This window comes from Podarcis tiliguerta (genome assembly GCF_965153285.1).
Source record: "Podarcis tiliguerta genome assembly, chromosome: 1".
In the NCBI taxonomy this organism is placed as follows: Eukaryota; Metazoa; Chordata; class Lepidosauria; order Squamata; family Lacertidae; genus Podarcis; species Podarcis tiliguerta.
Window position 1 is genome coordinate 20,122,566 of NC_139534.1, and position 26,939 is coordinate 20,149,504.

The 26,939-nt window shown below is 44.6% G+C and overlaps 1 protein-coding gene and 1 long non-coding RNA gene across 2 annotated transcripts in view; one reads left to right on the forward strand and one right to left on the reverse strand.

Annotated features, from left to right (window-relative positions):
- Positions 1-26,480, forward strand: part of MYO3B (myosin IIIB) — a 288,698-nt gene extending 262,218 nt beyond the window's left edge. Inside the window, exons 34-37 of the mRNA XM_083405794.1 lie at positions 3,946-4,052; positions 4,461-4,507; positions 7,236-7,396; positions 25,829-26,480. Of these exons, the coding sequence (XP_083261920.1) occupies positions 3,946-4,052; positions 4,461-4,507; positions 7,236-7,362 (281 nt within the window). The 3' untranslated portion in view covers positions 7,363-7,396; positions 25,829-26,480. The remainder of the gene's footprint in view (positions 1-3,945; positions 4,053-4,460; positions 4,508-7,235; positions 7,397-25,828) is intronic.
- LOC310666787 lies at positions 10,547-10,973 on the reverse strand. The gene is made up of 2 exons (XR_014506034.1): positions 10,929-10,973; positions 10,547-10,686 (listed from the first exon to the last, which is right to left on the reverse strand). It is a non-coding gene; the product is annotated as an uncharacterized lncRNA (long non-coding RNA).
- Positions 26,481-26,939: the final 459 nt, after the last annotated feature.

Consider the following 26,939-nt stretch of genomic DNA (forward strand, 5'->3'; position numbering starts at 1 on the left):
ATCTGCAAGGCTACCCAGGCACACGGGGATTTGGTGTTGGATGGAGAGACATGCTAGATATAGAGCACCTGAGGCATTAAAGGTAAAGGGACCCCTGACCTTAGGTCCAGTCGTGGCCGACTCTGGGGTTGCGGCGCTCATCTCGCTTTATTAGCCGAGGGAGCTGGTGTACTGCTTCTGGGTCATGTGGCCAGCATGACTAAGCCGCTTTTGGCGAACCAGAGCAGTGCACGGAAACGCCGTTTACCTTCCCGCCGGAGCAGTACCTCTTTATCTACTTGCACTTTGACGTACTTTCGAACTGCTAGGTTGGCAGGAGCTGGGACCGAGCAACGGGAGCTCACTCCGTCGCGGGGAGTCAAATCGCCGACCTTCTGATCAGCACGTCCTAGGCTCTGTGGCTTAACCCACAGCGCCACCTTAACCCACAGCGCCACCCCTGAGGCATTAAAGGTAAAGGTAAAGGTACCCCTGCCCGTACGGGCCAGTCTTGACAGACTCTAGGGTTGTGCGCCCATCTCGCTCTATAGGCCGGGGGCGAGTGCTGTCCGGAGACACTTCCGGGTCACGTGGCCAGCGTGACGAAGCTGCTCTGGCGAGCCAGAGCCGCACACGGAAACGCCGTTTACCTTCCCGCTAGTAAGTGGTCCCTATTTATCTACTTGCCCCAGGGGTGCTTTCGAACTGCTAGGTTGGCAGGCGCTGGGACCGAACAACAGGAGCGCACCCCGCCGCGGGGATTCGAACCGCCGACCTTTCGATCGGCAAGCCCTAGGCGCTGAGGCTTTTACCCACAGCGCCACCTTAACCCACAGCGCCACCCCTGAGGCATTACACTTGCGCTAATAATTTTTTTCAATTTGTGTAGTCTTTTAAATAAACATTAGCCAAGAGGTGAATGAGTTGCTTGACCTACCCATAACCTTAATTTTATGAGTGGATAAAAACGTATGTAAATGATTTGCAAAATCTGTCTAATGACACAGCAGAGAGCACATGTTAATATGGTTTCCTCCAGATATGGTTGTCTGTGATAAACGCTACCAGATTTCCCCCCACACCCACCCATCGTATTTTAGGCTACTTGCACAAGGAAGACAAATGGGCTCAGCGAAAGGGCATTTCCTTTGGAGGATGCAAGCTACAGACCACCCAAGAGCCATGCAGCAGCGATGGTATCAAGCTGAAAAGCTAGCACAGGGCTTTGCTAAGTCTGAGAATGCAGATAGCTGTGATAGGCGCATTGAATCCATTGTGAAAGGGGGCATGAGAGAACTTTTTAACATAAATATAAATTTAAAAATAGCCTAGGATGCTAGAGGAGAGTTGTGTGTCCAGCTGGTGGTGAGAAATGGACTGTGTACAACGACAGAGCAATGAAATAAATAGATTACCTTAGCATTTCAAAAGGTCTTTTGACATCCCCTCTTGCCTTAAGAACCTTATAGGCTGACAGTAGCAGTTGCTTCTATAATTGTGGTAAAGGTAAAGGGACCCCTGACTATTAGGTCCAGTCGTGGCCGACACTGGGGTTGCGGCGCTCATCTCTTTTATTGGCCGAGGGAGCCGGCGTACAAATTCCGGGTCATGTGGCCAGCTTGACTAAGCTGCTTCTGGCGAACCAGAGCAGCGCACGGAAACGCCGTTTACCTTCCCGCCGGAGCGGTACTTATTTATCTACTTGCACTTTGACGTGCTTTCAAACTGCTAGGTGGGCAGGAGCAGGGACCGAGCAACAGGAGCTCACCCTGTCGCGGGGATTCGAACCGCCGACCTTCTGATCAGCAAGTCCTAGGCTCTGTGATTTAACCCACAGCGCCACCCACATCCCTTATAATTGTGGTATGTCGCCACAAATGACACTTAACAGCAGGGTGTGGGTGTGGCTTGTCTGTCTGTACATTCAGACACCTCTTGAGATATCATCACTGAACTTGACATAAAGGGCTCAAGATTTGGGACATAATATTGATTTTGAAAAATGGGGAAATTGTGGACATAAACAATTAAATTTACAGCATGTATGTCACTCAAGGAAAATTTAATGAAGATGATGTATAGGTGGTATTTTACACCGGCCAAACTTGCTAAAATGTATAGAAATCAAGATAAAGAATGCTGGAAATGTAAGGAGAAAGAGGGGAATTTCTTCCACATGTGGTGGACATGCAATAAGGTGAAAGCCTATTGGGACATGATATATAATGAATTGAAAAAGGTTTTTAAATATACCTTTAATAGAAAACCAGAGGTGTTTTTGTTAGGTATAATTGGAGGTGAAATTCCTTAAAAAGATGTTAAATTTGTTTATCTATGCTACAACGGCAGCAAGGATACTTTTAGCCCAGAATGGAAGCAGCAGGGACTTCCAACATTGGAAGAATGGCAGACTAAAATGATGGAATATGCAGAATTGGCAAAGCTGATGGGGAAAATCCGAAATCAGCACAACAAACTGTTTGAAAAGGACTGGAGTAAATTTATACAATATATGAAAGAATATTGTAAACATTTGAAAACATTTGTAGGTTTGAGTTGAAATATTTTGTAATGTTAATATTGAGAGCTGGTTTACATTTAATGAGGTAAATTTTATTAAGAAAAAAAGAAGGTAAATAAGTGGCTAAAGAAATGCTAAGATGTAAGTGAATATTTATAAAAGCCAGAGAGTGGGATGGGGGGAAGTCGAAGCTCAGTTTGAGCAATGCTTTTGATGATGAGATTATGTAATGGAATGTGATTATGATAAAATGTAAACTTAATAAAAATTATTTAAGAAGGGAAAAAAGAACTTGCATAAGGGTTCCTGGGGGTGGAAGAGCCCATTTTCATCTATGATGGTGAAGCAAAATGTTCCAAACTGCACCAATTTGGATGCCTCTTGAGATATCATCACCCAGTTTGGTGTGACGGTTCTAAGACTGTGCCAAGGATCTGCAAAGGGCAGCCCAGGACTTTCAAACTTCCCTGCCTGTGTCTGATAGTCAAACTGAGCAGAATTGAAACCTCCACTCATAAGCTGGTGAGCGCTGGGTGCAAGCCTGGTAGCTGCAGGGGTCTGTTCCACCCGTGTTTTAGCTACATGTGACCTGCTAGGAAAGCAGACGCCTGCAGGATTCAAAAGGGAGTGACCAAGACTGCATAAGTCCAAAGGCAGAAAGATTCCATGACTGGGGCGGGGGATCAGAGAAGAACCAGCTCCCGCCCCCAAGTTCAGCCTGTGCTAGAATTTGGTCAGTCTCTTACAATCAGTTATGGCTCCAGTGGCAATAGTCACATTTCAACATTGGGGTTATGGCCCCGACGGCAGCAGTTTCTTAGAAGTTGTGGGCAGAGCCAGGTACTTTCAGCTAGTATCTTATATTTGGGGAGGTGGGGAATGCAACAGCTGCTACTTCTACGGTGGTACCTCTGGTTACGAACTTAATTCATTCCGGAGGTCCGTTCTTAATCTGAAACCGTTCTTAACCTGAGGTACCACTTTAGCTAATGGGGCCTCCTGCTGCCGCGGCGCCACCAGTGCACGATTTCTCATCCTGAGGTAAAATTATTAACCTGAGGTACTACTTCTGGGTTAGCGGAGTCTATAACCCGAGGTGTTTGTAACTACTACATCCCCCTTCAGCATCGAACCCCAGGTGGTTTTGGGGACAGCTTACCCAGGAGCCCATCCACACCTTTAACATATAGTTGAACCAAGGTGGTGAATCTTGCCCTCAGACCACACCTTGGGATTAGAAAACAAATGCAAAGTTTTTGCTCAGTTTTACTCCAAACTCAACACTGTATCCCAGTTTCTACGTGCCTACATAGAACGGCACGGCACAGGTTGCAGGGGAATCAACCCTGTAATTAGGAAGCCAGAGCTCCTTTGATTGTAAAATATGCTGAGACATTTACAGCACCTGGCGTGGCGGAGATCTAAATTGTGTTGTCGTCCTGTAGGTTCCCCAAGCTGCCTCGAACAGAAGCTCAAAACGCCCCGTCGAAGGTGTCAGCAGCCTAAAGTGCTGAATAGCCCTGAGGACAACGTGTATTATAACCAGTTAAATGTGAGTTCAAAGTGGCAATAAAGCAGTTTTACTGGCTTTGTCTCCAGTTAATAATTTTGTTATTGATACCTGTTCCAACCCCTCCAGTTCCCCCCACCCCGCCCCCGCCCCGTTGCCCCCACCCCACCCTGACGTTCTTCAGCTCTCGTCTTGAACATGTGCTTATGCTCTTTATCTGTTGCTTTCATGTCAGGATGTCTGCCTTCACGGTGAATAATTGATGTGGTTTATCAAAGACGAGCAAGATGCATGCTTCATCAGGCTCGCTTGAGCCCTTTGATCAAAAAAATTATGCTGTGACTTCTGATATTATCAGCATCTGCTTGCATTCAACACAAAATCACTTTGAATTAAAAATTAACGACTTGCTGCCTTGCTTTGACTGTGTGTTCTTGGCCCTCTCCACAGGGAGCTCTAGAATATCAAGGGAGCAAGAGGAAGCCAAGAAAACTTGGGTAAATAGCTATCTTCTTAGTTCTAAGCAACTGTAAACAGAAGAAGGTCCTTTGTGATATTACAGAAAACGCACAAACTTTCTGGAGAGAATTCTAAAAATAAACAGCCAGACTCAATATAGCAACCTTGGGTATTCTGCTACAGAAGCAAACAGAAAACGGCGTCTAAGCTTGTCTGTTAAAACGTGGCAACCATCTCTTGCAAGACTGAGGGCAACCGGACAGGTTCTTCTTGACGGAATTTCTGCAAAGTTTTGATTTTTCTTTCTTTGTTTTGTAATGGGTTTGATACGAGGAGCGGACTGGGAGTCCTAGAAGCAAATGTCCGCCAACTGTCTGCACTGGCTCAGAATGAGGGGCAGTAAAATGCAAAAGTCCTTCCTGGTCTCTGACATGGACCAGCTGAAGGGAGAAAAGGCAGAAAAGGCAAACAAAGCATTTGTTCCTCAAAAGAGGCGGTCCATGTTCATTCTTGGCTGTGGTCTGCTTTGTTTGCGACTCCTTTTGCCTTACACAGATTCAGTTTCCTTAAAGGGAAAATCATGCGCACTCTCAATTATGAAGTGTCCTGTTCTTGTTTTCCAGTGAATCCCTAGATCAGATAGCCACTGAGTACATCAGTTATAAAGCATGCTATCAACAACCACCACGTGACCCCTCAAAAGCCATCCTGGATAAAATAACCTTATGATGCTTCTGAACCTCAAATGTGATTCAGACATATCTGCATTTTATATAACTTGCTTGTGTTGGTGTTTTAAAATTGTAAACCAGCTTGGGTGCCTTGGTAGAAAGGCAGTATATAAATCCAAACAAAGTGTGTTGTGAGGGAATGGATAGAGTCAAAGAAAGCTGTGCTTGGTCCCCATTGACATCAATGAAACACAAGTCTTAATTAATTTGCCCCCTTGATTTCACTGCAGCCTAGGTTCAACTGAGTCTGAATCCGACCCAATTTGTTTGTGAACATTCATTTAAGATTTCATTTAGTATGTTATGATCCTTTGTTGTTTTGTCTGTGTGTTTACAAATAATAGTTTGACAAATTATCACTATTACTACTACTTTTTGTGTATGCTGCCTGGGAACGACATCTTGTCTTATAGAGAATCACGCTAGCAATGCAGTTACCTTCTCCTAGTGCCATATAGGAACAGTTTTTTATCTCAGTGTGCAATTTTTAATAACCTCCCAGGGCAGGACCAAGGGAGCCTTGTTGAGCAAGGGGAAAACACTTCCATTCACACAAGGGAGGAGGCCTCCAATTTCTACCAGTGTGTCTCTCACCTAAAGCACCCCATCACACCCCACACTGTTTCAGAGCGTCTCCTGACCTACCCTTGGGGCAGGGAAACAAGGAGCCACAGCAAGGAAGAGGAGGCAGGGAACCTTCCATGTGTAAAATTCCCCTTGCAGTTATTAGGATCCATCCACAAAGTTTAAGCAACCTGCAAGCAGTGGTGCTTGAAGTGTAGGTGGGTTCCCACGAGGTAAGACACAGTGATAACAGCAAGAACGTTTATTGAATTAACAGAACTGGACAACAGGAGCAAAGCAACTGCTTATATACATTTCTGAAGGCCTGGGCCACTCCCACTCCCCACGTGATTGGCTGTCTAAACTTCCAAGCTGCGAATCATGAACCAGAGTTTAAGGGCCAATGGCAGAGGCCCAAATCCTGAAATGTTCTGTGATTGGATAGCATGTATCGAATCAAAACACAGGGGCTCAGAATCCTTAGTCCAGACTCAAGTTCAGGCAAACACAGACCACTGAATACGTAACAGTGCTCTTCCATTACATGAATATCCGTTGACTATGTGCACAACGCCACAGCATAATTGCTGGGGATTTTTGTCATTGATCAACCATCCACCAGAAGCGGAACCTTCTCATTGTGTGAAGCTTCTATGAGTTATTCAGGAAGCATCTTGGTTATTTTAGAAGTATGGCTGATCACTTAAAAACAAACAAGGACTGCACTCACTTTGTGTGGCATGGATTTGTAAGAATCATTTGACAGAAACCCAAATCATGGCATTCCTCACTATAGAAACTTTGAAACACCATAAATCCAAACTGTATTATTAACGAATGCTTCATACACCGCTCCTAAGCAGGAAGTAGCATGCTATGTTCCTGGGTTTTAAAGCCTGGAAGAGTCCTAACTCACAGCCAACGCCTTAAATTGATCCCAGTGACTCTAGTGAGCTAGTGCATGTCTACTCTGAAGTAGGCCCCACTGAGTTCAGCCGGACTCACTCCTAGGTTAATGTGCATATGATTGCAGCTGCAGTGTATTATTCTTCGAAGCTCTGCCCAGAGAAGCCATATACTTCACCTAGGGTTGCCATATTTCAAAAAGTGAACATCAACAAAAGTTGTCGAGCTTTATTTGCAAAATCTCAACGGAAAAATGAGTTTTTGAGCTATTTTTAATGAAATTCACCAAAATCTACACTTCCGACATAGGCTGCCATACGTCCAGATTTTCCGAGACATTTCAGTGATTTCCGCCCAGCCACTGTTTACGAGGGCCAAATACCAGCTATTTCCAGAAAAATCATGGCAACCCTAACTTCACCAGCCAACAGTCAGTCATCAAGCACAAGATTGTTTTTGTTCTACCCCCCATACGAAAGCACATTTTGTACCCAGTAAACATAAACTTCTAAAAAGAATGTGGTGAGCCATTCAGAATGGTTTGTGTTTCCTTCTTTTTCCTCAGGCAAATAAAAGTGCTTGATTGGGAGGATGAGTATTACAAATCATTGTCAGCCGCAGATTCCATCACAGAGGAGGAAAACACATTCCAAGCTCTTCCTTCTTCCAGAGGAGTGTCCTTTCGGAGCTGAACTTTTACCACTTAACTCTTTTGGTACAATGCTGGTAAGAAACTTAACATATGCTTCTCATTTCTGGTTCACATGTGTGCATGTGGTATGCACATTGCCGATCAGAAGGTTGGTGATTCGAATCCCCGCGACGGGGTGAGCTCCCGTTGTTTGGTCCCTGCTCCTGCCAATCTAACAGTTCAAAAACACGTCAAAGTGCAAGTAGATAAATAGGTACCGCTCCGGCAGGAAGGTAAACAGCGTTTCCATGTGCGGCTCTGGTTCGCCAGAAGCGGCTTAGTCATGCTGGCCACATTACCTGGAAGCTGTACGCCGGCTCCCTCGACCAATAAAGGGAGATGAGTGCCGCAACCCCAGAATCAGCCACGACTGGATCTAATGGTCACGGGTCCCTTTACTTTTACCTTTTTACATAATATTTTAAATACATATTTTGGGAGCACCTTGACGTACGCTATTTGACAACATAGGCAGAACAGGAAGAGATTCAACAAATGCTGGTGTCTACCATGGTTCTGTATCCTGCATACACACTATACATTTAAAGCACAATTTTATTTTATCCCCCCCCCCCCCGCTCTATAATCAATTTTATTAAGTTCTCAAAAGTTTAACATATAATCTTCAATACATCATAAATTAATCTTTTTTTCCACTTCCCACCTCATTTTCCACCGTGTTTTTATTTATCCCCCTCTGCTGCACACTACCTTCGATTTCTTATCCCATAACAACAATACTGTATTCTCTAAATCCTTTGGTTGCTCATAATTCAAATCCTTCTCGCGAGTTCATCATACAGTGGTACCTCTGGTTACATGCTTAATTCATTCTGGAGGTCCGTTCTTAACCTGAAAGTGTTCTTAACCTGAAGCACCACTTTAGCTAATGGGGCCTTCCACTGCCGCCGTGCCGCCACTGTGCAATTTCTGCTCTCATCTTAACCCAAGGCACTATTTCTGGGTTAGCGGAGTCTGTAACCTGAAGCGTATGTAACCTGAATCGTCTGTAACCCGAGGTACCACTGTACTGTAATATTTCCTTAAATATTCCGAAAAGGGCTTTCATTCTTCCACAAAACAATCATCATTAGGTTTTCTTATTTTGGCTCTTAACTTTGCAAGTTCATCATACAGTGGTACCTTGGTTCTCAAACTTAATCCATTCCGGAAGTCCGTTTGACTCCCAAAACCGTTTGGAAACCAAGGCACAGCTTCTGATTGGCTACAGGAGCTTCCTACACTCAAGAGGAAGCCACATCGGACATTCAGCTTCCAAAAAACATTCGCAAACCGGGACACTTACTTCCGGGTTTGCAGTGTTCAGGAGCCAATTTGTTCGTCAACCAAGCCGTTTGAGAACCAAGGCACCACTGTAATCCATTGCCTTGCTTATCCATTCTTCTTTGGTGGGAACTTCTTCCTCCTTCCATTTAAAGCACAATTTTACCCCCAAAAGAGTCTTGTAAACAGTAGCATAGGCCTCCACAAAGCTACAACTCCCAACACACTTAACAAACTCAAGTTCCCAGGATTCTTAATGGAGGGGGGCGGCTTGCTTTAAATATATGGTATGTATGCAGCCCAAGAGAAGGCAAGAAAAGGTAAATCAAAACATCAACGTGGCAGCCTTTTCTCAAAATTATGGCTTGTTTCTATAACAGAATATCTTGCTAACCGTAATGGAATGGAGGGGTCATAGCCTAGTGGTGGAGCAACTGCCTTGCAAGCAGAAGGTGGCAAGTTCACTCCCCCCCCCCAGCACAGGGGTCCCCAAACGAAGGCCCGCCGGCCGGATAAGGTCTGAGGGACTCATTTATCCGGCCCACAGCGACTGCCACTGCCCACTCTTACCGGCGCTGCGCTGCGCGGCTGCCCACTTCCAGGTCAGAGGAGCACAGGAAATAGCTTTTGCGCATGCGCAAGCGTTATTTCCTTTGCACATCCGGGTCAGAGGAGGCCCGTGCACATGCACACAAACTATTTCTGGTGCTCATGTGTGCACGTGTATGGGCACGGCCTCCCCTGCCCTCTGGCCTGCCACGCGATCGGCGCTGGAGACACCAGCCCAAGGCGCGGTAAGTTTGCTGACCCCTGCCCCAGCATCTTCAGGTACGGTTTGAAGAGACACCTGCCTTAAACCTTGGAGAGCCACTGCAAGTCAGTGCAGATAGTAATGTGCTGGATGGACCAAGGGCCTGACTCTGTACGAAGCAGCTTCCTCCGTTCCTGTGCACGGCATGAGTTAGGGTGACTCTTGCAGCGTTTGCCTCATAAACAAAACATGACGCAGCATTGGAGGAGGCATTCTGAGACACAGCCGAACTCTGAAAACTGGAGTAGATTCACAAGGCGAGGAATAATTAGCACAGTGGAGGAATCTAGTATAGCCTCCGTTCAAAATGCTGAATGTGTGCTTTTTGTCAAACGGTATTTTGTGATAGAACATGTGGCTTTTGTTTCCCTAGAGGAGAAACACGCACACATTTTCAAAAAGCCTAAGCGGTAGAGCCTATTACCAAATCGCTTGATTTTTATGACGTGAAATTGGAAATAGTTAGATCGGAGCCAAGACTTTGCAGCACCTCGGGAAAATAAATTATATGGTCTGTTGTTGGGTGCCCTTCATGTGGACTCTCAGGTCGCTATGTGTCGCCTTTCAGCCAAACTGTGCAACCGGCAGTGGTGTGCATTGCCTTGTTCTCCTGACCCCTTGGTATGGGGGAAACAGTGGGCAGCTTAAATGGACAGGAGCCCAAGAACACGTCACATCCCAGGGAACAGTAGCCTGTAACTCTTACCACTACAGGTTCCTGATTTTAGCCCTGATAGGCAGTTCCTGATGGTGGGCTAGGAAAATAAGGGTGGTATGCTTTCACTGATATAATGGGAAGGCGCCAGCTTTAATGAGTGATGGAAAAATTGAATTGGTGGGGCTGTGTTGAGGCCTAACTAGGCTCCCTTGTGCCCTTGGCAAGGAGCTGTATCAGGGCCTCTGAAGCCAGGAGAGACCATGGACCAGAAAACTCCAAATGTTTGCTTTCCGTCTCCTTTCACACTTCAGCCACTGCCATCAGGGTCAGGTCTGCTCGGCTCAGCCTCCCCTCATCCTCTTCTTCCTCCTCCAGCATTCTGTCTGTCTGCCTTCCTGGCTACCTCTCTCCTTCCCATAGCTGTCAACTTACAGATTTGAAAATAAGGGACCAGCAGCCTCGAAAATAAGGGATCAGCAGCCAAAATAAGGGATTTTCCGGGCACAGGTATGTTCAACTTCTGAGCCCCTCCGAGCCAAAGGCAGAAAGCCCAGCCAGCAGCCAAACGAAGCCTCAAGGAAAACCACCATCAATCACCTCTCCGCTGGGAAGCACTGAGCAAAGGCGAGTCCCCAGGCAACACGGCCAATTTGATAGGCACAAGGCATGCAACCTCCACCCCCCAGTCGTTCTTACACTCCTTATTGGGTGAGCAATGCAGCCAAGCAACACAGTTGGAGCCTCCCTCCTCCCTAACCGGCAGGGAGGGAGGGAGAGGAGCTGCTTCCATTGAAAGCCGGGAAATTTAAGGGACATCATCAATAAGGGACAGCAGCGGGACACGGCGCTGGGATAAGGGAGTTTCCTGCCAAATAAGGGACAGTTGACAACTATGCTCCTTCCACATGCTGTCTTCCCTTCCTCCTCCTCCTCCTGCAAGTCAAGAAGCAAAGCTACAGGGAACCAGGTGGAGGGCCTTCTTGGTAGTGGCGCCCACCCTGTGGAACACCCTCCCATCAGATGTCAAGGAAATAAACAACTATCTGACTTTTAGAAGACATCTGAAGTCAGCCCTGTTCAGGGAAGTTTTTAATGTGTGACATTTTAATGTATTTTTAATCTTTGTTGGAAGCCACCCAGAGTGGCTGGGGAAACCCAGCCAGATGGGCGGGGGTACAAATATTATTATTATTATTATTATTATTATTATTTCGCACATCCACGTTGCAGAAGCTGGTAGTGGTAGCAGCTCCTCTTCCTCCTCCTCTCCACAGCCAGTGAGTTACCTTTATCCATGGGGAGGGGCTCAAACTCTGCATTTGAGGACCCCCTCCCCCTGAAAAAGGGTGCCTTGCTCCATGGCAGCAGAGGACAGAGCTCAACTGCTTCTCTCTCAGGGGCAGCACCGCAGAGGTTGGCTGGCTGCCTCTCACTTGGGGGCAGTGCTGCTGCCGCCTGCTAACTTTGTGGGTGCCCGGCCCCCGGCATTATATTCTTGTGGGTGTCCAAGCACCCACGGTACCCTAGACCAGGGGTAGGCAACCTAAGGCCCAGGGGCCGGATGCGGCCCAATTGCCTTCTCAATCTGGCCCTCGGATGGTCCTGGAATCAGCGTGTTTTTACATGAGTAGAATGTGTCCTTCTATTTAAAATGCATCTCTGGGTTATTTGTGGGGCCTGCCTGGTGTTTTTACATGAGTAGAATGTGTGCTTTTATTTAAAATGCATCTCTGGGTTATTTGTGGGGCATAGGAATTCATTCATTATTTTTTTTCAAAATATAGTCCAGCCTCCCACATGGTCTGAGGGACGGTGGACCGGCCCACAGCTGAAAAAGGTTGCTGACCCCTGGCCTATACAATGTATGCTTTCTGTTTAGAGTCACTGGCAGCACCCAGTATGGACTAGTGACATGAATTGTCCTGTACACTAGAGGAATTCCATTTCCATTTGGTTCATTGGTATCAATGAAAGCTGCTTGATGCAATTCAGTTAAAGGTGGTTTGCTGTCTTCCTGCTTTCGACTGGGAGACTGGATTGAATTTTCCTGAAAGCCACACTCTGTGGAAGTTTAAGGGTGGAGGCACTGAATTTGAGTAATTTTGTACTACTACTAGTTGCTGGCAAACAGCTAGAGAAAAGCAGCCTCAGAGGCGTTTTGATCCCTGTGGTTGGGACTGGCACTGCAAATTCCGACTGCCAATTCCTTATCATTCCTTCTCAGCCTATCGTTTAGAAATAAATGGATTGTTTTCCCCAAAGACCTTGTTGTTCTTCTTGTGAAGAAGAGCACCGCTCTGGTCTTCCGCCACTCAGGAAAGGGACAGAGAAATATTTTAGTACAAGGGGTTTTTATTTTATTTCCCACTTCCCAAATCTCTTTATTGGATACTTGTCAAACCAAGTTTCACAATACATTATATTACTTTGGTTCCAGAAGAAAGGAAAAACAAAGGGGGAAAGGCAATGTATTTCTGTCAAGAAAGTAGCTACCTTGCTATAACACAAAAGGTAAACTGTTTAAGTACAAGTTTGCAAGTGAATCTCTCCAAGCACCCGGCTGGTCCTGTGTAGCAGAAATGTCAGAACTGTGCAACTGTCAAGGCCAGGGGACAAGTCAAGATTGGTATTGAGGGAATCGAGCCAGAAATTCAGAACCAGGGAACAAGGAAGGAGACACTATCATTACCCAGGCAAAGCTCTGAACATGAAATCTTTATAGCCCTTCCTGTTCAGGAGAGCCAATAACCAGCCTGGGTAGGTAAAGTCACTCCAATATTTGGTTGTCAGATGGACATGGAGAAATGCCACCTAGATCCTATAATAATAATGTTATTATTTACACCCCGCGAATCTGGCTCGGTTTCCCCCGCCACTCTGGGCAGCTCACAACAGAATTAATGATAATAATGATGATGATGGTGGTGATGATAATAAACCAATAAAACATCAGACATTAAAAACTTCCCTAAACAGGGCATCCTTCAGATGTCTTCTAAAAGTCAGATACAGTGGTACCTCGGGTTAAGTACTTAATTCGTTCCGGAGGTCTGTTCTTAACCTGAAACTGTTCTTAACCTGAAGCACCACTTTAGCTAATGGGGCCTCCTGCTGCCGCCGCACCGCAGGAGCATGATTTCTGTTCTCATCCTGAAGCAAAGTTCTTAACCCAAGGTAATATTTCTGAGTTAGCAGAGGCTGTAACCTGAAGCGTATGTAACCTGAAGCATATGTAACCCGAGGTACCACTGTAGTTGTTTATTTCCTTGACTTCTGATGGGAGGGCATTCCATAGGGCGGGCGCCACTACCAAAAAGGCCCTCTGCCTAGTTCCCTGTAACTTCACTTCTTACAGAGAGGGAACCGCCAGAAGGCCCTTGGAGCTGGACCTCAGTGTCCGGGCAGAATGATAGGAATGGAGACGCTCCTTCGGGTACACTGGGCCGAGGCCATTGAGGGCTTTAAAGGTCAGCACCAACACTTTGAATTGTGCTCAAAGTCTAGTCTCTAGACTTCTCCATTTGGATTTCTCTAATCTAGGAAACAAACCACACAGGTTTGGCAGCACTTGCAGACCCACTTTACCTGCCCCACAGGTGGGTGTGGGATGGGGAGAACAGCATTACAGGCCAAATCGGGACCCTTGAAAGCCTGGTTGAGCCTGTGGCTGGAGATTCCCCGTCGCTGTTCAATCTGCATCAGAAGCAGATTGCAGTAAAAGTCCATTTGCTATAATAAAATAATAATAATAATAATTATTATTATTATTATTATTATTATTTATTTATTTATTTATTTATACCCCGCCCATCTAGCTGAGTTTCCCCAGCCACTCTGGGCAGCTCCCAATCAAGTGTTAAAAACAGTACAGCGTTAAATATTAAAAACTTCCCTGAACAGGGCTGCCTTCAGATGTCTTTTAAAGATAGGATAGCTGCTTATTTCCTTCACATCTGAAGGGAGGGTGTTCCACAGGGTGGGTGCCACTACCGAGAAGGCCCTCTGTCTGGTTCCCTGTAACCTGTAACCTCACTTCTCACAGTGAGGTAACCGCCAGAAGGCCCTCGGCGCTGGATCTCAGTGTCTGGGCTAAACGATGGGGGTGGAGACGCTCCTTCAAGTATACAGGACCGAGGCCATTTAGGACTTTAAAGGTCAGCACCAACAGGTCAGTGAAGCATTCTTAAGCCGATTCCATTACGAGCTCCTTGCAATACAGGAGCGTATCAATCTAAAACGTGTGAAACCCACTTGCAATTACAGTGGTACCTCGGGTTAAGTACTTAATTCGTTCCGGTGGTCCGTTCTTAACCTGAAACTGTTCTTAACCTGAAGCACCACTTTAGCTAATGGGGCCTCCCACTGCTGCCGCGCCGTCGCCACATGATTTCTGTTCTCATCCTGAAGCAAAGTTCTTAACCCGAGGTACTATTTCTGGGTTAGTGGAGTCTGTAACCTGAAGTGTCTATAACCCGAGGTACCACTATAGTTTTCCTCAAGGAGAGCTAGGAAAACATGCTATGCACCTCCTCAGAGCTGCTGTTTTAGGGTCACCACTGTGGTCACTGGTAAGTGCATCCCCAAAACCTGGTGCAAGAAACTGACCCTTATTAAAGTAACATTAAGTGCTCCTTTTTATCGATCTGATCCTCTGGCTTAATGATTAGAACTTACTGATGTTTTAATAATAACCTTTGCACGCTTTCTCCCATTTTACTTGGTTGTAAATCGTTGCACAGAAGAAGAAGAAGAAGAAAAGGGGGCTGCGGAAACTAACTTAGCATAAACATTTTGCAGAGGACTTTAAAGGCTAGAAAGAAGAGCAGGATTCGGTTGTGCTGCATGCTAACTAAAGGGGGTGGGAGAATCCCACCCTTTCCAGATAAAAGGGAGCCTTGAGTGTGAACATCAAAGAATTGTTAATGACCAGAAATACCATTAGGGTTAGCATCCCTTTTGTTTCAAGCCTCTCACACCTGCAGCGCATCAGACGCTGCCTTTGTTGGTCCATCTGAATTACCTCTATTAGCATTTATAGAAAAGTCATTGGCAAAACCACTAATATCGCTCCTGGCCTCCTCTGGGCCTCCCCCCCAATTTTAAGTCTGATATTAGTTCTCTGTGGGTTTCCTTTATGATACAGAATCTGCCAAAGGAAAAGCCAATAGCCCAGGATTCTCTTGATTGCAAATGAGCCCGGCTGTGAAAGGAGAAGGATAGCTTTTGTTACTGAAAAGTAATATCGGCAACTGTACGAGAAGCACACATAAGAAGCTCACACATTAGTGAGAGCAAAACCAGAGCGTGAAATTCAGATTAGGCTACCACAGGCTATCAGAAGGAGCTGTTGCGGTGGGGAGCGAGGAAAGAGAGAGGCAGAAACGGTATTGGGGGAACTTGGCACTGGCTGAAGGTGTAACCTGTTCCATTTGGCCCCTGAAAAGCAGTTTAGCAGATGGCGCGGCCAGCTGTCCTTTTCAGCCATTTAATAAACTCTCTGGTGGTAGCAGTTTGGGAAGTAGGGGGCAGAGAGGTTTTAGGCTAGAGGGGAGAGGGAGGAAAAAATCAAGAAATCTGTCCCAGTTGTCTTTGCCAAGTATTAAAGTCAACCTTTAACAACAACAAAAAATTGAAAATAAAGAACTGCAAAGGGGGAAAGAATCTAATGGAGGATGTTGCCCTGCTTATCAAGGTTCCCCACCCCCAACTCCAAATGTCTATTTTCCACTGATAAATAAAGGCCCAGTATGCAAACACTTATTACACTGTTATCTTTATATGTCATTTCAATTTCAGCCTTTGCAAAGGAGGTGCCTAATTAGAAATCTTAAATGAACTGTGGAATGAAAAATTGAGCTGGTAGCTAAGGCATGAGCATGTGACAAAATAATAGTCAAAAAATGACCTATTTTTATCCATAAGACCGAACTTCCTTTAAGGTTCAGGCAACCAACTGAGAAAAATGGATCCTTCATTGAACTCATGGGACTCAATCATCTGAAACGCCGCTGACCTTGCCTTTATGAAAACGCGGATGCTACTGAGAGTTTTGACTCATGACCTCTTTACTTCCAGTGATGACACTAGTGAGATAGCCTTCCATATGCTTTTTCATCAATAACATTTCAGGGAGGTTCTGTGTGTCTTTTTTTTTTTTTAATTAATATTCTTAATGCAACAGTTTAAGTGGCAAGTCTCAATTATGTGAGAGATGTTTTATTTAAAAAGCATGTCTGGTGTCTTTGAAGGGAACGGTTCTTTTTGCACATTTACATGCTCCCCAGCTGAGCAGCCACCCCTTTCATTTGACAAGGGCTTTGTTCTGCCTACAGGCCTATTACAAGCCCTAGATTGTTTGCCCTTAATAAACTGCAGCAGCAAGGCAGCTAAACTCCTTTTCAAGTTAGGGGTGCAGTGCAGCACATATCCCTCCCCCCGCAATATTTGCCGAGCGCCTAACTGTTAAACTTGCTACAGAAGCAAACTTGCAAGTCTCGTTTGCCCAGTTCCCTGACCACTTCTGTAGCAATCCAGGAACTACGTTGGTTACTTCGCATTAGTCTAGGCTAGTAAAAGCAACGATTGCTGCAACGGTTTGCATCATGTGCTACAACGTCAAGCTGTATTTTTATGGCTGGGCGCATGAAATCGTCCATCATCAGACTGTTTCCTTCCAAATTAAAATTGAGGGCTTTAATCGAAATGTAAATGGTGCTGTTACCTTGCAGCCAGGAGAATCAGAACATAAAGAAAAGGCTGCTTGATCAGGCTAAAAAGGTAAAGGGACCCCTGACCATTAGGTCCAGTCGTGACCAACTCTGGGGTTGCGGCGCTCATCTTGCTTTATTGGCCGAGGGAGCCGGCGTACAGCTTCTGGGTCATGTGGCCAGCATGACTAAGCTGTTTCTGGCAAACCAGAGCAGCGCACGGAAACGCTGTTTACCTTCCTGCCGGAGCGATACCTATTTATCTACTTGAACTTTGATGTGCTTTTGAACTGCTAGGTTGGCAGGAGCAGGGACTGAGCAACGGGAGCTCACCCCATCGTGGGGATTCGAACCACCGACCTTCTGATCGGCAAGCACTAGGCTCAGTGGTTTAGACCACGGCGCCACCTGCGTCCCTTTGATCAGGCTAGCTGTAACATATTCTCACGATGGCCAGCCACAAATGGACAGGGTGATGAGTTAATGGTGGCTGCTATGGCTATGTGCCTTTCCAGGGGAAGCCAGAAATCCATTTATTCTTACAGAACAGAAGCATAGACGTTCAAGGATTGTAATATGGATTTTACACCTGACGAGTGTTGCATCCACCTTGGTGATAAGCAATCCTGAATTCTGGCATAGCATTCTGTTTTGGCATATTAACTAGTTCAACCACCATTACCCCAGTATTATCTATCTACCCTGGGTGGCCCTCCATTTTTGGGCAGGAGTCTCTGGCACTCATTACCCAGTTATTTGATTGTCAGTAGCAGGGATTGAACCCGCAACCTTTGGCATGCAACACGCACACCTCCCTAGCAAAGTTGTAGTTGTGCTTCCTTTTTACGGCTCTTTGGCTATAACTTTTGATAAAATACAGATAATTGAGCAAACTTTGTTTCATTCCATTCTTCATTAAATTACCTTTCCGTTGATATATAATTTTATGGTATTACTGCAAAACAAAGTGGTGTTATGAGCCATCAAACCTCGGAAATACCCTTTTCCCAAAAGGTTTCCACAATTTTGGCCACTAGTGTATACTAGTGTAACACTGTTAAGCATTTAGTTAATCCGTTGAAAGCCGATAAACAGGCTGATAAAGGTTAAATGTGTAAGAAATAGTAATAGAAAATGGGATATGTAATGGAAAAACCCTAGTGGGGCCTGCGATAATTTGTTATAGTGCAGAGGGCTCTACTTGTCCACCATTCCGTCTTTCAGAATATTCTGTCCTGTTCCCTTGTGCCAGTTATCCTATCAGTGAGATAGCATTCTTTGGGCACTGAGCATGCTCAGTCCACATTAGGCTGCTCAGAGAGGATTCTCCCTTTTGCAGATATTTTTAGGACTCCTACAAAGCACAACGCTTCCCCAAGCCTGCTCCTACTTCCCTTGTGAAATTTTGGGGTTTCCCCTGTAGTTTCGTGGGAGAGGGCTGCTTTAAAGAGAGGGCAAAGGGACGCAGGTGGCCCTGTGGTCTAAACCACTGAGCCTCTTGGGCTTGCCGATTGGAAGGTCGGCGGTTCGAATCCCCACAAGTGAGCTCCCATTGCTCTGTGCCAGTTCCTGCCAACCTAGCAGTTCAAAAGCACACCAGTCCAAGTAGATAAATAGGTACCGCTGCAGCAGGAAGGTAAACAGCGTTTCTATGCACTCTAGTTTCTGTCACGGTGTCCCATTGCGCCAGAAGCGGTTTAGTCATGCTGGCCACATGACCCGGAAAGCTGTCTGTGGACAAACACCAGCTCCCTTGGCCTGAAAGCGAGATGAGCGACGCAACCCCATAGTCGCCTTTGACTAGACTTCAGTCCAGGGGTCCTTTACCTTTACAATGGGGAAGGGGAGAGGATAGAAATGCAATAATAATAATAATAATAATAATAATAATAATAATAATAATAATTGCTATCCAGCAATTCATGACAGATTTTTTAAGCTTGTAACATATTGTTCACGTGTATAAAAAATATACTCCATGCATCTCCTGTGGAAGATAGCTTCTGCATATAAGCTGCACATTGATTTACTGCACATTTATACTTTCTCACATTCTCCAAACCTTGCACATTTGTTGTAGGTAAATAACTCTAGTGTCTAGGGTTGGAATTTCTTAAGAGAAGCAACAGAAGTATCCTTTACTGGAGCTCATTCTCCTGTGGCAAACCACAGATCTCAGCTGGGATAAATTATTTTCCCCATGGGCTTTCCCAGATTGCAGAAAGTGGTTTGCATTTTATAACAAATTACCCCTAGATTGAGACACATTTGGATCACTCTGAAATGTGTTTATAATTTTTCAGCTAGTAAAAAAAGATAGCGGTATCACTTAATGTGCCCGCTACTGAGATGAAAGAAAGCTGGTGCCACCAGAATTATTTATATTTAGCTCAGCAGCTGCTTATGGACATTGGACCTCTGAGGCATGCAGTCCTTTGCATGTGTGAATCTGTTTCCACCTCCACTGAAATGAATGGTGCTACCTAGGCAGATAAGTGTCCTGGGAGCATCAGAATTACATCAGGACGATAGCTTTCAGAGTTGCAATTTCTCGCAGTGTGCTAAGGTTTGCAAACTACAGGTCTCTAACCATTCCTTGGACCACATCACACATGACAAATTTCCTACCTGGATAAAGAGTACCGTACATATATTGTCGCACACATGACAGACACACACTTAGCTATTTATCCACGTTTAAGGGTGACGCTGTGGTCTAAACCACAGAGCCTAGGGCTTGCCGATCAGAAGGTCGGTGGTTCGAATCCCCACAACAGGGTGCGCTCCCGTTGTTCAGTCCTAGCTCCTGCCAACCTAGCAGTTCAAAAGCACATCAAGTGCAAGTAGATAAATAGGTACCACTCCGGAGGGAAGGTAAATGGCGTTTCCGTGTGCTGCTCTGGTTCGCCAGAAGCGGCTTAGTCATGCTGGCCACATGACCCAGAAGCTGTATGCCGGCTCCCTCGGCCAATAAAGCGAGGTGAGCACCGCAATCCCAGAGTCGTCTGTGACTGGACCTAATGGACAGGGGTCCTTTTACCTTTACCTTTAATGGCCAAGCAGTAAAATACTCACATGTGCTTATTATACATGATGGTATGTACACATCAGGCATGTCTTTTGCTATACAGAAGTGATAGCCATTTGAAAGAAAATATATAGCCCTTTGAAATATATACCCATTTGAAAGAAAATATGCTTTAAAATGGTCAACAGTGTTATTTAGCATATTTAACCACAATTCAGGAAGGCCCAGTTCAGTCAATTTCAGTGTCGCTTTGGTCTATATCAGGGATGTCCAACAGGTCGATCACGATCTACTGGTAGATCCCCAGGAGGTTTTGGTAGATCGCGGTCGATCGCTGGGTCCCTTTCCTTAGCGTTGGTAAAATAGAATCCAGCCCTGCCCCCTCACACTGCTCTCCATTGATTCACGACCTGCGGAAGATGGAGTTTACTCAGTGAGGCTATTTGTTCCCCCAGCGCTCTGTTGGAGAGTGTCTGTTCCCTGAGGCTTGAATTTCCAAAAATTGGGGCTTTCTTCCTCCTGAAAAAAAGCTCAACAACTTTGCCCTGAACCCCCCCAAAATGGGGCTTCCCTTCCTAAAAAAAGCTCAACAGTAGATCACTGCCAGTTTTTAATTCTGTGAGTAGATCACAGTCTCTTGGGAGTTGGCCACCTTTGGTCTATATGAATCATGAGCCCCAGGGACCTCTCTTGGAAAGCAATCCAAGGATCAGCCATCCATCTCTCTTATTAACAATAATTGTTAATATATAAATGTATAAATTGCTTCAGCCCTGTATACCCAAAGGAGTGCCTCCATCCCCATCGTCCAGCCCGGACACAGAGGTCCAGGTCCAAGGGCCTTCTGATGTCTCCCTTTGAGAGAGGTGAGGTTACAAGGAACCAGGCAGAGGGCCTTCTCAGGAGTCACACCAGCCCTGTGGAATGCCCTCCCAGCTGATGGCAAGCAGATATACAGCTGTGTGCTTTTTAAAAGACATCTGAAGCCTGTGCTCTTCAGGGAAGTTTTTAGTGTTTGATGTATTGTGTTTTTACTATTTGGGGTTGGGAGCTTCTCAGATTGGCTGGGGTAACCCAGTCTTATGGGTGACATAATAAATAATAATAATAATAATAATAATAATAATTGTTGTTGTTGTTGTTGTTGTTGTTATGCCCCATAGTGTCTGTTCTCTGGACTGCCAATAGTCTAGTTGTTTTGCAATTCCTCCCAATAAAGGAATAGGATTTATTTTATTTTATTACTTTTTTAAAAAATAAAAACCCTGCCATTCAAGATTCCAGGGTGGGTTACAAGCCTATAAAAACAACAAAAGCAATACATGTCACAAGAGGAGCAGATGAAACCAATACTCATAAAGCCAACAAAAGCTGTGGATGGCTCCGTAAAATCGCAACACTTAAAAGCCTGGGGAAATAAACACTGAGTTGGTGCTGTGTGGATAGCAGTTCTGCTGAACTTCCAAAGGGAGGTTATTCCATAGTTGGAATGTCACCTCTGAAAGAGCCAATTCTCATATCAACGCAGAATGTGTTGCACCAGCCCCAGATGTGAGACATCAAAGAAGGCTTCTCCAGTACAGTGGTACCTCGGGTTACATACACTTCAGGTTACAGACTCTGCTAACCCAGAAACAGTGCTTCAGGTTAAGAACTTTGCTTCAGGATGAGAACTGAAATCGTGCTCCGGCGGCACGGCAGCAGCAGGAGGCCCCATTGGCTAAAGTGGTGCTTCAGGTGAAGAACAGTTTCAGGTTAAGAACGGACCTCCGGAACGAATTAAATACTTAACCTGAGGTACCACTGTACTCGACAAGCAGACAGGACCCTACCTGGAGAGGCACTCCATCAGGTATCTAGGTTCTGAGTCATGCAAAGCTTTATACAGCGAGCTCTGAATTGGCTCCAGAAGCATATCAGGAACGAGCGCAAACCCCGTACGTTTAACATTTATTTCAGTAAAGCAAATTTGCACTGTAACTCTCCTTTGAGATCAACAGAACCTGTTAGTTGTGATTACCTCACTGATTTCAGTGGAAGTTAAGGACAACCAACTTCCTTTGGATTGATGCCCCTGAATTATAATTATCTCCCATAAGAGCAAACGGAAGAAGAAACCTATGGGGGAAAGCAAGAATTCTCTGGTAGGCAGTAGGTTAATAACAAACATAAACAAAGCTTATGTCAGAAACATATGAGACTCTTTTCAGCTTAGTTCTCCTGCAAAGAGAGCAGTGGAGGAAAGAGGCGGCTAATTTTTATGAGTGCTGACATCAGAGCCTTTGTGAGGACCATAAAAAAAAACACAGAGCAAGAAGTAAAAGGTGGCCAGCCCAGAATAATGGCTGTAAACTCACAAGACGAAAGAGACCCTCCTGCTAGGAGGTAAGCAATGTGGCAAAAAGGCTGAGGTGGAAAGTTTGCTCATCTCTACTGATTGTGAGATAAAGTAATCTGAAGGAAGCCTTTAAGCCTAATGCTTTGTTCTGTTCTTATGCCAGAGGGTTGCTTAAACAAGGCTCTGAACATCTTAAAAATTAGTTTCTCTGCTGAGACAGCTTAAAAGCAGGAGGTTCCTTTGGAGATCTCCTGATTTATGGATGATAGATTACTCTGCCAGTAACAGGGTTTTTTTCCCCCCAGAATAAGAATGCTCTTGCTCTGAATGTGGAGGTAAGTTTATGACAAGCGACAAAGTAACTTCATTAATCCAAGTGATAAAGAGAGGAAAATGTAAGGGAAACAGCTTGTTTCTGCACAAGCTTCAAGTTCAGTTGTTATTGTTTATTGTTTATTGTTGTTAGCCGCCCTGAGCCCAGCTTCGGCTGGGGAGGGCGGGATATAAATTTTAAAAAAAATATTATTATTATTATTATTATTATTATTATTATTATTATTATTATTCAGTGCAGGGTCTCTACTGTTATTCATGGCCAAAGGCTCCCCCCGCCCCTCGCTGACACATTTCCGTCAAGGTGGGAAAATATGGTAAATGACAAAGTACCAATTGTTGCTACATGCAAGGATAGATAAAAGGTTTTTTCTACTACGTTATGGATATAGAATGGTTTCTCAATGGCATTCCCAGCTGTTGAATGCTGTAGCACTGTGAACTAGTTTTCGGAAGTCAGATGTGAGGCAGGTTCTGGGCGGCTTCCAACAAAATATTAAAAATACAATAAAACACCAGACATTAAAAACTTCCCTAACCAGGGCTGCCTTCAGATGTCTTGTTAAAAGTCAGATAGTTGTTTGTTTCCTTGAAGTTTTCATTTCAAAATGTACCACGTGCAAATTCCTTCTGAAACGCTCCGTTTGTCGACAAGGTGTGTATTTGCTGCGTTGCAAATATTTGATGCGGCAATGAGAATGCTAACTTTAATTTGCATTCAGGCAAATCTGTGCTGCTCTCCGCTCCTTAGCCAACATCAGCTGTGCTTCGCAAGAAAACGCCCCTGAACTGAACAAAGGTTCAACACTGACCGCTTCCCACAGGTGTATGAAACACAGCATTGCAATACAATCTCTTAAGGGAACCTCTGGTGAATGAAGCAAGAGGACATCACCACAACAGCAGCTTGGTTTCACCTAGAGCAAATCACTTCATACCCATAATAGGATATTGTGGTTTATTAACAATTCCAAGGGTTGCAGCCTGTGTTATTACTACTCAGAGTAGATGCATTGAGATTAATGGACATGACCAACTTAGGTCTGTTAATTTCAGTGGGCATTACTTACTTGGAGACAACCTCATGTGTTTTCTTGAAGGTTCATAATGAAGTTTGACTCATTCAGAATCAGTTGGGTAACTGTGCAGTCAGCAAATTCAGCACACAGAAGCATCCAACTCTTAGAGTAGCTTCAGTTTTTAGCTTGTTTTTAGTTGTGACCTATGTTTTAGGTTAGTCAACCTTGCAAATTATTTTTTTTAAGATTCATTGCGGTGCAAAAGTCTTCTTCTTTGGCGATCACTCGAAGCCGAGTAAGATTGTCTTCTACAAACACCGTTTTAACAATGAGTCTGTAAGTGACTGTGGAGGCCAGTTCTGGATCCACACGTCCTTCCACAGTGGGGACATAGGTTTATGGGCGGGAGTTGATCACGGTGAGGGTTTGCCAAGCGTGCCTTCCTCTTAGCACACTTCTCCATTGCGTCCTGAGTTTGAGTGTCTTCAGAGCCCATGACACCTTTGGTAAAGGCTGTTCTCCAACTGAAGCGCTCACAGGCCAGTGTTTCCCAGTTGTCAGTGTTTATACTACATTTTTAAAGATTTGCCTTGAGACAGTCTTTAAACGTCCTTGGTGACCACCGGCATTACGCTTTCCATTTTTAAGTTCAGAATAGAGTAGTCACTTTGGAAGACGATAATCAGGCATCCGTACAACATGACCAGTCTAACAAAGTATATACATATTATCTCTAGATACTTTATACATATCTACATATCTCTAGATACTTTAGATTGGATGCTCAGGGTATATTCCAGCAAACGTTGCAAGCGGTAATTGGGAATTTGGTTATGCAGAAGTGCAAACAGGGTTTTCTGGGCCCAGTACACTGTATGTAGATCGGGGCCTCTGGCCCCCTTGCAAAAGACAACACAGATTTGTATAAAAATTGTATTTCCTTTGTGTCATATGCATCTTTTGCAGTTGGAGGGCCCCAAAATAAATCAGAGGCCACACATGCAATAAAATGTATGGCAGACAGAATACAAACAGGTGAAGCTGTTCCAATACAATAGAACCTCAGAAGTCGAATGTAATACATTTCAGAAGGACGTTCGACTTCCAAAACATTCGAATTCTGAGGGGCAGTTTCCGATTGGTGGACAGCTAGGCTTTTTGCAGATTGGAAGCCACGTTGGACGTTCGGGTTCCGAGGAACGTTCGAAAACCGAAACATTTACTTCCAGGTTTTCGACATTCGGGAGCTGAAATGTTTGGGAATGGAGCTGTTCAAAAAACAAGGTTCCACTGTAATTGTATTTTCATGCTAGAAAAAGCTTAACTTGTTGAATTCTTCATGAGTGCTTGGTATTTGCCTTCTGTCTAAGTCTTTTGGCGAAGTTTTCACATTTTGCATTTTCCATCGTGGAGGGGATGGGATTCTTTAACATTCACCCACACTTACTGTTTATTATTTGCTGATATTTAATTTTATTGTATCCTCTTACATTCTAATGGATTATTGAATATTGCTTTATTTGATATAAGTTGTTTATTTTAGAGTTTTTTTATTATTGTATTTTATTTTTGAATGGGATCAGATTGTTAATAAAGGGTGTGATCTTTTGTTGTCTCTTTAGCTTGCAATCCACCTTGTGTATAGTAATATACGAAGGTGGTACACCAATTAAAAGTGAAATGAAATGAAACCTTCTGCCAATGCAGGAAATCCACTACTGTAACATCCCAATAGGTGGGATTATTTGTTCCCAGGGCATAGTCTGAAGGTGCATGAGGCTTCCACCTGGCTGAAACGTACCGTATTTTTTGCTCTATAAGACTCACTTTTTCCCTCCTAAAAGGTAAGGGGAAATGTGTGTGTGTCTTATGGAGCGAATGCAGGCTGTGCAGCTATCACACAAGCCAGAACAGCAAGAGGGATTGCTGCTTTCACAGCACTTGAGATTCAGAATATATTTTTTCTTGTTTTCCTCCTCCAAAAACTAGCTGCGTCTTGTGGTCTGGTGCATCTTATAGAGCGAAAAATATGGTAAGTTGGTCCAGGTCTGCTCAGTGTCCAGGTGAGAGTCAGCCTGGGAACCACATATGCCTTAGGTTCCACAATAGAAGAAAAACGGAATATAAATGTAAGAAAACTGTAAAAGCTACTGCTTTTAAAAAAACCAACTCTGGAGAGTTTGAACTTTTAGGGGAAGCACTGCGTATGAATTTCCTGGCAGTACTCCAGATTCTCTTTGCTGAGTGACCTGGGAAAATTAACCACCTCTTTGCTCTCCTTCTCTCCAGGTTGCCTTTGTCCCCTTTTCCCTGTGGGGTAAAGAAGAAGAAAGTGGGTGGAGATGCCTCTTCAGGGAAGGGAACACCGCCAAGAAGCCTAAACCCATCACCTTCTTACTACTGCTGTCTCTAGGGAGACCGGTCAGTAGCTTTGCCTTGCTGCTGCCCTCTTATCCCAACCCGGCTGAGGCCACGACAACATGGGCTTCTAGATAACTTTCTCTTCTTGCCACTCTGTGGCCAAGTTGGAAACCCTCAACCTGTGGCTGCTGTTTACTTGTGGAGTATCCTAGACCGGAGAACAAGGAGTTAAGGTTGCTCCCAGTCCTCTCTTGCATTTGCCTCACAATCTTATATGTGTGTCTACTTGGAAGTAAGCCCTACTGAGTTCCACTGTCAAGTAAAGTATGCAGACAATCGCAAGTTCAGACCGCAAAGGTGTCCACACTTAACTGGGACTTCCTTCGCAGTAGACATGCATAGGACTGCACTGTTACTTGTCTGCGCACTTGATGTTCTCTTAATTATTATTATTTTTTAATTCCTGCTGCGTCTCTTTTCCTGCTTTTGTGTAATATTGAGCAAATATTTGGCCTTGATGTACCTGTGTATCTCCCAAAGACGGAAAACAAATTTGTGAAATAAATATATAGCACTGTGATCTTCTAAGGCCTTTAAAAAATAATTTTAAAAAGCAATTAATTTTGGCCCTATTTAAGAGGAGTGGAATGCACTTATTTTCCAAAACTAACTGAACAGGCAGCAAATGATTGCCACCCTGAGGTATTCTGTCTCATTTGATTTGGTCCAAAGCCCAGACACCCACTTCACACACACACACACACACACACACACACACACACCAATACACACCAATTCATCCTATTTTACAAGGCTATCCTATACATCTATGTACTAAGTCCCACTGACCTCAGTGGGTTTTATTTCTGAATAGGCAGGTATAGAATTGCACTGTAAGACTGCAAACTTATCCATACTTCCTTGGGAGTAAATCCCACTGAAACTGGTATGCTCACTTTGGATGAAACAGATCATCTTTAGCTGTGCTTTTCTACAACATGGAATCCCGGTTTCATCCAAGCAACACCTGCAGCCAAAA